Source organism: Fistularia commersonii, chromosome 31, assembly GCF_037954325.1.
Source record: "Fistularia commersonii isolate RoL2024-O1a breed Wild chromosome 31, RoL_Fcom_v1.0, whole genome shotgun sequence".
Classification (NCBI taxonomy): Eukaryota; Metazoa; Chordata; class Actinopteri; order Syngnathiformes; family Fistulariidae; genus Fistularia; species Fistularia commersonii.
Window position 1 is genome coordinate 8,416,164 of NC_141314.1, and position 15,061 is coordinate 8,431,224.

The 15,061-nt window shown below is 44.3% G+C and overlaps 1 protein-coding gene across 1 annotated transcript in view; it reads right to left on the minus strand.

Annotated features, from left to right (window-relative positions):
- The window catches only part of flt4 (fms related receptor tyrosine kinase 4), a 44,973-nt gene extending 30,911 nt beyond the window's left edge, over positions 1-14,062 (minus strand). Inside the window, exon 1 of the mRNA XM_086139285.1 lies at positions 13,905-14,062. Within this exon, the coding sequence (XP_085995411.1) occupies positions 13,905-13,965 (61 nt within the window). The 5' untranslated portion in view covers positions 13,966-14,062. The remainder of the gene's footprint in view (positions 1-13,904) is intronic.
- Between the last annotated feature and the right edge of the window lie 999 nt (positions 14,063-15,061).

A 15,061-nucleotide genomic window follows, 5' to 3' on the forward strand; every position in this document is an offset into this window, starting at 1 on the left:
TGTAAATCTTTTCAAAATGTCACGACTGGCTGGCGTGTCTGACGAGACCAGAAAACAAGGCTCGTGGGGAAACCAGAAGAGACGCGTGCGTCGCTGCGGTACGGCTTCAGCTTTTGCTGTTTTCCCTTAAAAAATGCTCTTGCAGCCAGACAGATGGCTGCGCGGTGTCACGGGCCAGGGAAGGCGTTACACCCACACTAAAAGCTCCTCCGAGGCAGGAAAAAAAATGTAAAGATCATTCAAATGTACAGAATGCTAATGGACCGCCAGCGCTACTTCACTCCTGTTTTCCAGTTTGCACGCTTTCAATGTGCACTTCTTCAACGATCGAGTTTCATTTTCACAATAGTCGATACAATGGTATGCAGATCTATCTGACCGGTCGATATTTCTGCAGTTTCTATTTGCATTGTATCGTATTTTGGAGCCTCTCTGTGTGGGATTTCATCTGGGTTCTCTACCAAGGTTAAAACAAAACATGCATTGGGTTCATAAGATTCTAATGAGGGTGAATGTTTGTCTTTATATGACCCGGGAGGATTAATAATAGTCTGTCTCTTTATGAGGCGCGTGTGAATGGTTCGATGTCTCTATATAGGACTGTCTCCGAAAATTAGAATATTGTGATAAAGTTCTTTATCTACTGTAATGTAATTAAAAAAACACAAATTTCTTTTTCATGATATTCTTATATTTTGAGATAGGATTTTTGAGTTTTCTTAGGATGTAAGCCATAATCTGCAATATTAAAATAATAAAAGGCTTGTATTTTTTCTGTTGATTTGTAATCAATCCAGATCGATGACACTTTTTTTTTTGGAATTGCATTACAGAAGATAGAGAACTTTATCACAATATTCTAATTTTCGGAGACAGTCCCGTATGACGTGTAAATGAAAGAGTGACTGTTTTTTATCTCACTTTATCACGTCAATGATGGAGTGAATGTATCACGTGATCGACTAACCGCCCCTGGATCATCCCACCCTCCCGCTCAACGGCAGCCGGGATAGATTAAGGTTGCTTTTACCTAAGACGACATAGAAAGATTCTCGTCACACGGGGAGTCGTGTTTCCTTAATCTCAGCGACAATTAACACCCGGGATGTTGTTTTTTATGTGCGACAAACACACCGATGTATTCCTGTGATGGCTTGTTTTGTCAGGGGGTTGAAGGTTGACTCATGAAAAGGTTCTTGTCGAGGGGATTTCCTCCAATCACAGTCCATGAAATAGCTCTCCTTTTTGTGAAGGAGGCTCTGAAAAGCCATGACTGAATGTATGCTGTGTGACAGCCATGACCCGGACTCTGGAGTCTAATGGGTTTCTGGAAGAGCCTTTTCTGCACAGCATACACTGTAGGTGTCTTCACTTTTTTTTTGCTCTCACAATGATAAAACCAGCGGGTCCCTCGTGTCAACATCTCCTATGTGGACATATTTGCCATATTTCAAAATGCGAGACATCAGATATGGGGACCCGCCAGCCTTTTGGATACATTAACAGTGTGAGAAAACATATAATACCATTAACAGTTGTTTGCCATCTGTCAAATATAATCTAAAGCACGCAATGAAGCTAATGCCAAAGAAAACCAAACACAGCAATTCATAGTGCTCCGTGGCTGATAGCCTATCTCGTCATAATAATAAACACATTTTCCCCCTGTAACCTTTCATGCTATGTTTCATGGCAGATGTCAGCGATGTTGTGACTGTTGGCACTTAGTGAACTCATTAATCTTAAAATAAATCAAGTGAGAAGTGAGTCCATAAAAGGGCTCATGGCAGCGCTGGAAAATGATATGTATCTGGTGCTATCAGGAAGCCCTTTTTTAGTATTCATAAAGCAATCATATCCGATTAGTTATGGAGAACCATATAATGGATATGGTATGTGATATTATTCATTATAATACATAATACAATTTGTTTCCTAGATAAGCAGTAGTAGTAAAGTGTAATGTTTTCTTTTTGGGGGGAAGTAAAGGTGTCAAACTCCCCTTTTACGCCTTTCATTGTCCTTTTATTCCGGAAAGGATCCAGGACTCAAGAAAATTAAAAAAAAAAAAAAATATTGTCAAAGAAAGCAACATCAGTACCAGTAGGAATCTATGCATTACTGTAATTATCGAACATATCGGAAATGAATGATTTTTAATCTGGGGGAAAAAAAAGCTTCAAAATCAAGGTCAAATGATGTAAGACCCCCATCTCGCATCACAAGTCAGGTAATATTTAATATCACTATCAAATATGTGATTTGTAAGGGGACCATTTTTGGCCCGTGCATACTGCAGGTTGGTTTATAATCCAACTTATTTGTACTGCACACAACTCCAAAAGCCAACATTTTATGTGATGGTGAATATAGCCTATAAAGCTGCACCTTGAGACACACATTTAGCCTTTTGCTCCCCGGCTTCAGCTGCAGTTCTGTAAATGCTCCGTCAATATATAACTATAAAAAAATGCAACACTCAAATGGTGTTTTCACCCTGAAGGGTTTGTGTTGATTTTCTTTGCAGAGTTTCTTCTTCCAAGAAGAAAGACAGTCTGTTTAACGGTGCTTAAAAATGGAAGAAAAGGTATTTCATGCCATTGTATTTCTTACCAGGAAATTAGGATGATAGATTATCAACAAATCATTTCCACCACACCGCAGTTCTGAATGAGATGCAGTTCAGTGAGCGCAATCTTAATTTCGGTCATCAGTTAGCATAATTCGTTTCGAAATATGGTGAATACACCGAATCGCTCACAACTCAATTCTGGCAATCAAACTACTGTGTGAAACACACCCACAGAGGCCTGCGCTTGCTGTTATTATAAAATGTTGTGTATGGAAAATACCTATCTTTACCTTTTGTCTGCAGCAAGTCTTCTAAATTAGTCCTCTAAAAAAGGTATAAACAAGTCAAAACTTCACATTTGATGTTTTACAATAACCACATTAAGGTTAACCTCTACGTCTTACCATTTATGAGTCATCTAATGAAGAGGATAATATCAATAATAATACCGTCCTTTAAAAGGGGCCTCTCATACACAGATTGCAGCTGGAAGAAACGAAAGAGGAAAAATTAAGGGAGGGAACAAGACGTGATAAACAGTATATTCAGTCATTCATTATCCGTGCTGCTTATCCTGCACTCAGGCCCAGCTGTCACTTGGCGCGAGGCGGGGTTCACCCCGGACCGGTTCATCACAAGACCACACACACACAGACGCACAAACCACTCACTCACTCATTCACTTGCTCAACACCGTGTACGCACGATTTGTAGCCGAGTGTATTTTTGAAAGCGTGCATGAAGCCACTGATGTGATCTTACATGCATTGTGCAGGTTAAGCACGGCGGATGGATTATAGCATGCAATAAAAGAAGTATATGAACAAGCCTAAAGTACGCTAAAGAACATCTACGGCTGCTCTAAGACAAGAAAAACTCACAAGATTTCTGTGATTCCCGTTACCGCCGCTCTCCACCCGCAGCTGGGAAGTCATTGTCAGTAAAGTACAATGGCGTGGAATTTAAGGCCTGACAACAGCTGAGAGAGAGAACACCTAGCTCTTAGTGATGATTGTGTGGACTGAAAACTCTGGCGACTGCCTTGTTGACAACCGCTACAAATGTGAATGAGGGGCAGAGAGCCAAAAAAACAAACGTTTTCCTTTTCTGTTTTTTTCTCACCCAGGCAAGCCAGCTGTTGGTGCAGCGATAAGGGACAGACTTCAAAAAAAATAATAAAAGAGTCCTTATGTATATCAAGAGAGAGACATAGATATATATATTTTTTGTTAGATATTTTGTTAATTTTCTTCAACAGTTTTTCTGACGGCTTACAGAGACCTTTTGCAACACAAGGGATTCACATGTGTGTTTCAATATCTGTGGAAGAGACAAACATTTCATTGACAGTGACACCAATTACTTTATAATTCTTGAAATTCACTCGTGTTCCAAAGACCAATTTCTCAGGACTTTTTAACACCATGCAGTAACTAACTCCGACTCGACTTTGGCAACCGGGCAAGAAAGACCTTGTCGGACACCGACGCATCTCAGAGAAACGGTCGCCTGAAAAATGTCCTTGTAGCGGCTTCTCTTGAGAAATGTGATTTCTTTGTTGTTGTGAAAACCCATTTTCACTGCAAGTGAAGTGTGTGTGTGTGTGTGTCTTACAGACATAAAGACCGGTGTCTAACTCTAAGAAAGAAAAACACTTTACAGACTGATAAAAAGGAGAGGAAATGATGCTATAGATCAAGCTAAAGCACCTACACATCCTGGCTGCTACGTCCACCATGTGAGACTAGTCATATAGATATATCCACATTAGGCATATTGCCCTGACTGCCTGCTCTGCGCCGCATTCCTCCATCATGATGGAAGCACCAGATGTACGTGTCCGAGCCAGGAACCAGAAGTCAAACTTTCGCCCGTGCAATCAGCGTTGCACAAACACGCCATGAAGGCTATTTGTTAAGTGCAAGGTGCGAATAGTCGATATGCCAGAGGAACTTCCAATCGTGCTTTTTAACGATATTTGGAAGCCGCGGTCACGAACCATAAAGCCCAGAGCTGCGTCTGTACAGTCGGATGTCATTTATATCATCTTTTTGGAGAAATGTCTGCAGCTGTTGCTTAGCGATGAGCATTATACGTCTCCTTCGGCTTGCCGCGCTGCCGGGGCTGATGAGCAGGAGGCCGGAGCTCAGATCCTGAAGAGGACATTTCTTTTCGAAAAACTGGTGTAAATGATGTTATTTCAAAACAACTCTTCACTCCAGGGCTCTTTGGGAGGAGGGAGGGTGGAGAGAAGATTCTTCAGTTGTTTTTTTTCTTGACAGGGGGATGTGCAGACAATTACTCTATTCAATTTTTTTTTTTTTGAGAACTTTTCTTTCGCGCTCCAAAAATGTCAACTTTTTCATTTAACACTTTATATGTGTTCAAATGGAGCGATGGTGAGAAAAAAAAACATTTTATGATTATTTCAACCCACAGTAAATGTCATTGAACTATACATTCATTCATTATCTAGGTTATTATCCTAAACTCAGGGTCACGGTAAGGAGCGAAAGGGAGGGGTTTCACCCCGAACCCATTGCAGAGCCACACAAAGACATAAGATTCACTCATTCACTCAGAAAAAGAAACATATAACAAATCATCCTCTCATTCACATGAGCAAAACACAAAAAACAATTCACCCACTCATTTACACATTATAGATCCGGGATGTTAAACTCATTTTCACCGAAGGCCACGTCAGCGTAATGGTTGCCCTAAAAGGACCGCGTGCAATGGTGACGGTATAAATGTGATGAAATATCATGTAAAATAAATAGCTACTCCTTAATATTAAATAACTCTGAATTTTATTACTCATTCTGCTTTGATTCAATGCAAATGTAACATTTTGGTTTTTTATTACCGGACAATTTGTTGTTTTTCTGGGAGGCTAACTTTGGTGTGGATTGTACTCTTTGACAAGCGACGCTGCCTCGTAACACAAAAGACAGGCCGCTTTTTCTCCTTGAAGCACAAACATTTATTCTCCTTCCACCTGCATCAACTTTTCTCTTCCTGGACATTTAGGGATCATTTGTTTTTCTCAATTCCACTTGTTGAAAATGGCATGGATGTGGATACGCTGCGATCTAACGGCGGGATGCCGTCACTTCGCGGGTCACGTGATCGGCGTGAATTGTGGTAAATGTAGTTTATGGTCACTGCACGCGTTTCACTTTTTTATTTTAAGACAATCAGCACTTTTGAGACGTTCTGGCGGGCCACATTTGGAGCTTTGAGTTTGACTCGGTTATATTGAGACAGACAACCATTCGCCCTGTGCCACAACTGTTCATCCTCTCATTCGCACGTGAAAAATCTCTCTCCGCTCAGACTCTCGGTGAGGCTATCATGGTGTAAATCTCCAGTTAGAAAAACAAAGAAGTATTCAATTCTTCTTTTGAAATTGACATTTTTGTTTTAAATTCTGGAGTCGAATGCCAATAGACGGTTTTTGATTTTCTAACGGTGTGTGTGAATCCGGTCTTCGCTCGTGGCTCAAACCCGGTGCCTCCGTCACCCTCGGGGACGACTGAACCTGGACCTCCTCGTCTGACGGGAGAACCTGCTCACGGAAGATAAGTCATACGCAGGCGGCGAGGAAGGAGCCTCGCCACAAAAAGGCACTCTAAGCCAGTTAAAAATGTAAAGCCCGTCTGACAGGAAGACAGATACAAGGCGAGCGAAGAGCACCGAGGGGTGCGAGCGAAGACGCCGGGTCTCTCCGAAGAGCATTGCAGCCATTGCGAGCAAATTTCCTGTTTATTTTTTCCTCCCTTTCTTTTTCAAAATCACGCACACGCTTCCGTTTTTCACGGACGGCCCGGGAAGATGTCGCCGTCGGTGTTTCCTCCGATCAGCCGCGTGGCAGGAAAGGGGGAAAGACGACTCTTGTGTAAATAAATAAGGCTTTTCTCGGCGGATGAGGCAAAAAGGATGCAACGTGGGAGTCATTCAAAAACTGCTGTTTTTCTGCATGAGCTAATCGCTATCGTCGTCATCGTCGGGTGTGACTCGCAGTCATGCTGGGTTTTGGGAAAAATTGAGCTAAATGCAAAAGTGACTCAATCGATTGAGTCTTTTCTGAAGGCCTATGGGGGCTTGAAAAGAAACATACCGGTCACATCGAATGCCTCCTAGTTACCGCGGCGACACAGCCGCTGGCAAAAGGCCAAGGTTGGGGCGCTCTGAAATAGCTGTGCGTGTCCGGCGAGGGACGGGGAGGCCACGCAGGCCACGGCGCAGACCTGATCCCTGGATGCGGAAGTCAGCCGGCCAGCCTCGAACCTCGACGTTTTCTCTCCCCCCACCCGAATGAAACCGAGTTCACTTCCTCCGTCATCCGGACACAAGGCCAGGCGACAGCCTGACGGGCAGCTCCGCTTTGATTTCATTGTTACTATGGAGAGGGATGACATCCACTACGTCCCCGTCCACTCGGACAGCGAGCGAGTTCAGCCTTTCCAACATCCTGCCAGGGGAGGGGTACGAAATTAAGGATACGGCAGCAAGCCATCTGGACTTGTTTCCCATGTTTAAAACCTCCGGCCATGAGTAAATCTTCCTGTACCTGCCACACAGGCACACCGGACAACTCAAGCCCTTCCTCTGCGGCGACCCGTTTTTTTTTTTGTTTTTTTTTACATTTTTATCACTGAAATATCGTCCATTATGGGAAGCGGTTGAATGTCTCCAGAAGAACCCCTTTTACCACCTCCCGGCCGCCCGCCCCTGCTTTCACCACTGATCAGAGGTCAGATTTTCAGCAGCCCCCAATTATGGCGCTCATTACACAATTTGAGATTTGGGTGTCATGAACGCGTTTCTGTTGCGATGTCCCCCGGCGAGCTAAATCACCTCCGCGGCTTCAACCGCTGCAGAAAACAAGGGCAAAGTGAGGAGAATGAAAGCTGAATGGGAGGGAAACCGACAGTTTCCCATGTTTCCCTTTCCCATGAACCGCGAGTTACCGGGACAGATAAGCCAAAAGGTGTGACCGACCGTCAAAACAAGTGCCCGAGGAAATCCGAGCGTAGTAGCTTCGGTAGCGCTTCTTAAAGTGGAATATCCCTCAATGACGCCGGTTTCCGAGCAACATTGAATATTACAAGACCTCTGTTACAGCTTGTATCCACCTTCTACTTTCCACACGCGTGCAGAGGGTCAACCAGTACTTTTTTCCTCCGGTGTCTAACAGCAGGGCTCAAAATAAGCTTCTGCAGGTGCTGAGGTCCATGTTGGCACAAGAAAACACAAAGTCAAAATGAATGTGAATTTTTGCTAAGGGAATGAAAACAGAGAGTCGGATTGTTCTGGACTCAACAATGTCAGAACGAAACTGTTGGTCAAATGAAGTCCCGCTAGGATTTATTTGTTCAATATTAGCATGAATAATGGAAATAATGCCGTTTGCTTTTTTTTTTGCCAAAAAGCTACAACTAACTATTGTTTCATCTCCCTCTCCGCACACACACACGAACACACACACACACCACTATCCCAGTGCGACTTTTTACAACACCATTCCCATCATGAGAAGGTAGCCCAATTTGGAATTTTTGAAATCCCAAACTTTACTCATCAGATAATATATAAATCTGAGTAATATATTTTAAATGGAATATTATGTTATATTATATTATATTATATTATATTATAAGTGGTGCAGTGGTTAGAGCTTCTGCCTCACAGCGAGAAGGTCCCTGGTTGGGTTCTGCCAGCGGGCCTTTCTTTGTGGGGTCTCCATGTTCTCCTCGTGCGTGAGTTTCCTCCGGGTTCTTAGTCTAAAAGTATGCAGGAGACAGTCTGCTTGGACAGCCTGAATTGTCCAGACATGTGAATGGTTGGAGGACTCTAAATGACACTGATTTACTGATGACCAATTCAGGTTGAAATCCGCTTCTTGCCCAATGACAGCTTGGATAATGTTGTATTATATCATATAAATTGAATCGATGCGTGCAAAAAACACTGTTCAGGCAAAGAGAGGACGTGGCTGACCTTCCCTTGTCATCGGTGTTGGTCCTGATGCTTTCCACATGTTACGCGGGTCATTGTTTTCAAAGTGCTCCTGAATACATGTTTTGTAACCTCTTTTTGCCAGCCGTATGCCCTTTTTCGGATCTTTCCGGGCTCTGCTGCAGACCAGCCTGTCGCCTGCTCTGTCGGCCGCATCCTGGGTAAGGGGGCCTCCAATGGGGCCTCCCATGGCTTTTGGTTGGGAAAGTTGGTGATTGTCTTTGTGGCAAGGACAGCATTGGTGCAAAAATGAATGCAGGAGAACTCGGCGGACGTGCGCGCCCTACCCAGTGGCCTCCTTGAACTTCCTCGGTCCAAACGGTCCTGGAGGGCCAGACGGGCCTCCTCAGTCTAGACCTGAGGTGTTCTGATGGTGCCGTGAGTTCCTATGAAAATGTTACGTTTACATACCGAGTTATGTTTACTCAATAACAATAAAGAAGCCTTGAGTCTTTTACAGCTGATCAGACGTGAATGTGTTTAATATTTCACATTCCATAAAGAATTAATCTGGAAGTCTTTTAACGTAACAACCGATTCAAAATTAACTAACAAAATTTTAACCAACAAGTAGCAACGGTGAAGTTTGTACGTGTGGATGGAAGCACGGATTCATGAATGGAAGGAGAAGCGCTACAATCAAACCGGCCCGATAATAACGCCAGCTGCTCAGCAGAGGCCATGAAAGAGAGACTTCAGAAGACCGAGTCTGACTGGACACCAATGGCGAGGCGGCTCTTAGATCACCCAACAAGAAAGACCCGTACCTTTTTGAAACCCGTCATTGGTAACGGATTTCAGCGGCGCTCAACCGCTGTCCTGACACGTCACGCCTCGCCGGCATGTGGCCGACGCGTCTTTTTGATGAGACGCATTCGTCTGTCAGCCTCCGCTGTCGTTTGTGCTTAAAGGGGGGTGAACGAATGATATCGGAACCAGTTTTATTTTCGTCCAAACACACACACTTCACACAGCTATCGCCATTGGGATTTCGTACTGACTGACAGTCATCATGAAGAGCCAAACCTTAATTCACAGCTCACTGTTGACTGTAAGTGACAGCACAGAAAATCTACTTATAGTAAAACTACAACTACAAGGTTGTTGTAAAGGTAACACATTTTTTCATGTATTACACTTTATTAATCCCTTACAAGAAATTCCTCTCTGCATTTAACCCATCATGGATGAACCACGAGCAGTTGGCAGCCGTCCAGCAGCACCAGGAGAGCAGTTCGGGGGTCAGTGTCTTTCTCGACAACACTTCAACACACTACGAAGAGCTAGAAATCGAACCAGAAATTTTCGCTTCCAATGACGACCGCTGTCGCCTCCTAAAGAAAGTAAACAAAACTGTACCATCCCGCAAAACTGAATTTTCACATTATGTGAGAGGGTCTCATGAAATATGTTTCCAACGCAAATCGTATCAACACCCTAACTAAGAAAGAGGTTATAAAAAGAAAACAGTGTTGTCAGTCGACTGAGTAAGTCCAGTGCCAAGTAGTAAATACAAAAGGAGACCTGCAGGGTTCTATTTAAGCTTATCAGTCTTTTGAAGTAAGGCGCTAACAATAGCATATTCCTGTGTGGAATGCAGGCGTGATGATGTTTAGTTTCCTACGCGGAACATTTACTTGGCTCTCACAGAAAACGAGAGCTCCTGTTAAGGTCGATGGGAATTTCACACACACACACACACACACACACACACACACACACACAGACTGTAGCGCCATTTACAATATCACACTACTGTCGCGCCTCCCTGGATTTGTACAAGTGCTCTGAAAATCCAAAAGTGGATCAGCAGTGGAGCGTTTTATTCCTCTATGCAGGCACACTGACACCCCGCAGGAGTGGAGGCTTCTGGGGACAAGCTCAAATAAGAGTCGTCGGTTAAGCGTGATGTAGCTTGTTGATCAAGCACTTAGAATACACACTTCTATAACCGTAACTTTACACCCGCGACGCTGAAATTCTCTCGGGTTTTCTCGTCACGTGAGGCCAAAAAGCCAAATCCGCACTCCGTGATGCAGAAAACCATCGCGCGATAACGGCAAGGCCGCTTTTTTCGAGGGAATCCGTGTCCAAGAGCGAGCGCTTCGGTTCGTAGTTTCGAGTTCGTTTCGGATGATGTTTATCGTGAGCCGCGGCTCAACCGAGTGCCACCCGTCCGCCAGGGAAAAAAAAGTGGGATTTCAAAATGGCATCAGCAGCTGGTCACTTCACTATGACTCTGTCCATCCTTTGCAAAGAGGGGAAAAGTTGACCAGAAACATGTGGAGTGTATTATCATGTATGTGTGTAAAGAAAGTTACATCATGACGCGTCTCAGTCTGGAATAAAGGGGCATTCATTTACAGTCAGGCATTTATAGGCTTAAAAAAAAAAAAAAAAACTGGGCACGGAAAAGACGGAGGGGTCAGCAAACCCGAAAACACGGCAGATGGTTTTCATCAACTATCTTACACCGACTCGGACACATTTTTGGCCTTTGCCGCAGATTCCTAATGTTGAAAGAGCTTATCTCTCGCCCCACTCATATTCGGAGGGTCGGTGCTTTCGCGCGATGAAAAAGCGACCGGCCAAACATCCGAATGCCCGGGGGCTGAGGGCTGAGGGCGGGAGGGGGGGGGGTCGCTACTCATGCCAGTGATGAGTGAAGCAGCAGACTCCCTATTTATTTGGATTTTACTGCAAGGAGCTTCCCACATGGAGCGGCGGCATTCCTCTCTCATCCGAGCTACTCTCCCGCTGATAGAACAAGATATTCAAGGACAGATGCCGAGGGTCGGCCGCCCGGAGTCTTGGGGTTAAATCTCCAGCTCGTGGGGAGAATAGGGGGCTATTGTTGGCTAAAATAACTCAGGTTCTATAAGAGGATGACTGGAATAATACCCGGAGTGGAGGGTCAGATTTCGGGGATGATCTGATCAAGCGGAGGTATGCGTACAGAAAACACTCGGCTAAAAGCAATATCAACATCGTGCACCAGAGACACAGAGTAAGCAAAACACCATTCTGCGGCGGGGCTCAACAAGAAGAATCTGCTTTCGTATTCTAAGTGTTTCACAAGGTAACAAAATCAACACAAAAAAAAAAAAAAGCAGGGATGACGGGAAAATGAAGATTGCTGGGTTAATTGGTCTGATTTAACCTCCCAAAAAGCTTCCAATGACCCCCGGTGGAGTCACTCCGCCTCATTATTTGGCTTTTGTTATCATAATTATAGCTGGATATCACCTCAGGCTCGTGCAAACCTTTCATTTAGATTTGCTTGGAACCAAAATGAAGAAGCGGCCGAAGACACGACCGCCGGCCGGAAAATAAATGGGTGTTTAACGCAAAACAGGAGGCGTTTAAGTGATTTGGCCGTCCTGGTTTGCAGTCATACGGAGAACACGCTCGGCCTGGAGACCTGGGCGGGGTCGACGGCCAAATCACGTCCAGTGCGGATGTCGAAAGGCGGAGCTTGGCTGCCGGACAAAATTCTCATTCTACGTGTAAAAAATATTGTTTTAGTAACATCTTCGTTGGGATCTTTAACCAGCATTTTTTTTTTTTTTTGAAACTCTAAAACAGACTGCAGATTCTCCAAATCACTGTAACATCAGTGGAAAACGCCGCCGCTGTGCCTTCAATATTCAATACAAAGGTGTATTTGATACACATTTAATATTTATCCCGTTTGGGATTCAAACCTTGCAGGCTGTCATTTTAATTAAATGAAGATTGGTGATTCGCATGTGACACCTTCACCGAGATAGTACTGATGTCTGAGGCTGCAGGGGGGATTCAAACCCGGGAAGTTAACTCATAATTAATGACAAAACTAATTCATTCATTCATTATCCACAGTCCTGCACTCCAACTTATAGGGGTCGGGGGGCTAAAGTCAACTTTATTATCAATACTGCCATAGGTTCGAGCATCCAGATGGAGTCACTCTAGGATCCACGATGTAAAAGTACAAAAAATGAGAAATAATTTGTCAGAGGAAAAAAAAGCTATACTGAGGTAGATCTGGTTTCGGGTCTCCAGACTTTCTGCATGTTTTTGGACTGTGGGAGGAACCCGGGGGAAGAACATGTAGACTCCGCAACGAAAGCCCCCCCTGTCGGGAATTGAACCAGGGACCTACTTGATGTGAAGCGGAAGCGCTGACAACTGTGCAGTCCTAAATAGAGACGAGGCGGCGTGTGAACGACGCGGCGGAAATAGAAATGTCTATCCAGAAATGTCAACTGCGCACATGGAACCACGTACTGGCTCATTAAGCATTGTGCAAATCAATCATCCTAATTAAAAAGGTTCACACTGAAAGTGTGCAGGTGCATTAGCATTCTGCACATTCGAATGAACTTTAATTTTTTTTTTTTTTTGTGCCTCGGTGGAGCTTTTAGCATGGGTGTAACGCATTCCCCGCCATCGGTCCCCTCCTCACACACCCTCCCCTCCCCTTGAAAACTGAGAGAATTGACGGACGGAGCTTTTACACTTGTAAAGTGCACGTTGTTTATCCACTGACCCGCCCTGCAGCCCGGTGACCCTATGTGTGAAAAGAAAGGAGAATCATCCCTCTGCCCAGGAGCCGCCGTTTGGGAGGATTATGTGCCGACTCCTCCTCATCAAGTTGAGGAGCGAGGGATTATTTATCTGAACTGGAAAATGTTGGCACATTTTAGTAAAATACAGGGATAAAAAAATGCACCAGGAGAGCTTTGGCACACCTTCTCCTCTTTCATCATGAGTCCACCGGGCAGTCAACAACACACAGCTGTGATGCAAACTCGTTAAAAGTTAACACACATCATCACCCAACGGGCTGCATCTTCATGAAGCCCCGACAACAGCACACCTCCCCCTAGTGCCAGTGCGCGCAGAGGCGGGCACGCCCACTGGATCCCCGCTTACAAGTAAACATCGAATTGTGTAATTAATAAAAATAAAAATAAAAAATAACAAAAAAATATCCACATCTATCGATCAGCGTATGTAAAGAAAGATAAAACTTGTAAATGAGAGGAGGGGGGGGTCCCCAAAGTTTTGGACGCACATGAGGCAGCAGCTGGGGATCAATAAACACGATATTGGATTTTTTTTTTTTTTTTTTAAAGTGGTAGGACTTTGGTTCGGAAAGTCAATATTCGGATCGACACCGAAGCGGGTTGAAACTTAAAAAACCTCTAAAACACACGTCGGGTTTTTTTTTCTTTTTTTTTAACCGTCGGGACGACGTGGAAGAGGGAAGTTTAGCACGTTGAAAAAAAAAAGAGCGTCCTGTTTTACTTTTGGATCTGCTCACCTGAGGCATACGCGATTCCAATCCAAGTCCTGCAGAAGAAAAAGGTAAAGACTGTCTTCATCTCCAGATCTGCGTTCCGGAGGTGCGGCGGCAGGTTGAGCGGTGGTTCTTTATTAAAAAAAAAAAAAGTTGAAAAAAAAAAAAAAAAAAAAAGAAGAGTCGCGCTTGGCTGTTTCTTGTAGGAACGTGCAGTTTTTTTTAATTTATTTTCGTTTGTTTGTTTGTTTTGTTTTTAAAGAAAAGTCCGCTGATGGGGGAAAGCGCAGGTGAACCCGCGGCCAATCGACGCTCCCTGCAGAGAGGATCCAGCCGAAATGCTGAGGGAAAAGGGAAAAAAAAAAAAGACCCTCTCTTTTTTCCGGTCCGTCCAAAGGATGCATAAGGCACTGGATGGGATTTACAACGATTTCCTTTTCCTCCACTCGTGACCGGAGCGCACGCACAGCCACCTACCCAGTTTTGAAAACAAGCGGCATTGTGTGTGTGTGTGTGTGTGTGTGTGTGTGTGTGTGTATTTTATTCCTCTTGTTTCATCCCCTTAGGGCGTTTCAGCTTCTTTTTTATTGTTAAAGCTATTATTATTATTAAGATGATCACGGTGAGGCTGCAAATCAGATGTGGGTGTTGAACTGATGGACTTTACATGACCTTGAATGGTGACATTGAAAAACACACACCCAATTTTTCAGATGTCACTTTGTGGAGAAATGGCGTGCTGGAGGAGCTGCACGGCGTGTTTTTTCCGCCCGCGAAGCGTCCTATCTTATTTCTAGACGTGTTTGGTGATTCTTTCGTCTTTATCTCTTCAAACGTCCGTCTGAGGTCGAAGAAGGAGGAAGAGTCGTCTTTTGTTCTTCTCTCCCTCCGGAGACGAACCGCCTCGGGAATAGCTTTCTGTCGGACTCGGCGATTATTCCAGCGGAGGGGTCAGATATAATGATGGCCTCCAATAAAAGTAAAACCAAGAGTTATTCAGGCTTTTCTCCCCAAATCCAGTTAAAGTGTCACTCATCCGCACTCCTCGGGGGAGTCCCAGGGGTGTGAATGGGAGTCATGCACTAAAAGCACAACAGCGGTCACTGAAGGTTGTCCCTGGGGGTGGAGGGGAGCGCCTCCGACTTTTCTGTGCGATTGGAGTTTTTCTCCACGTAATTCTG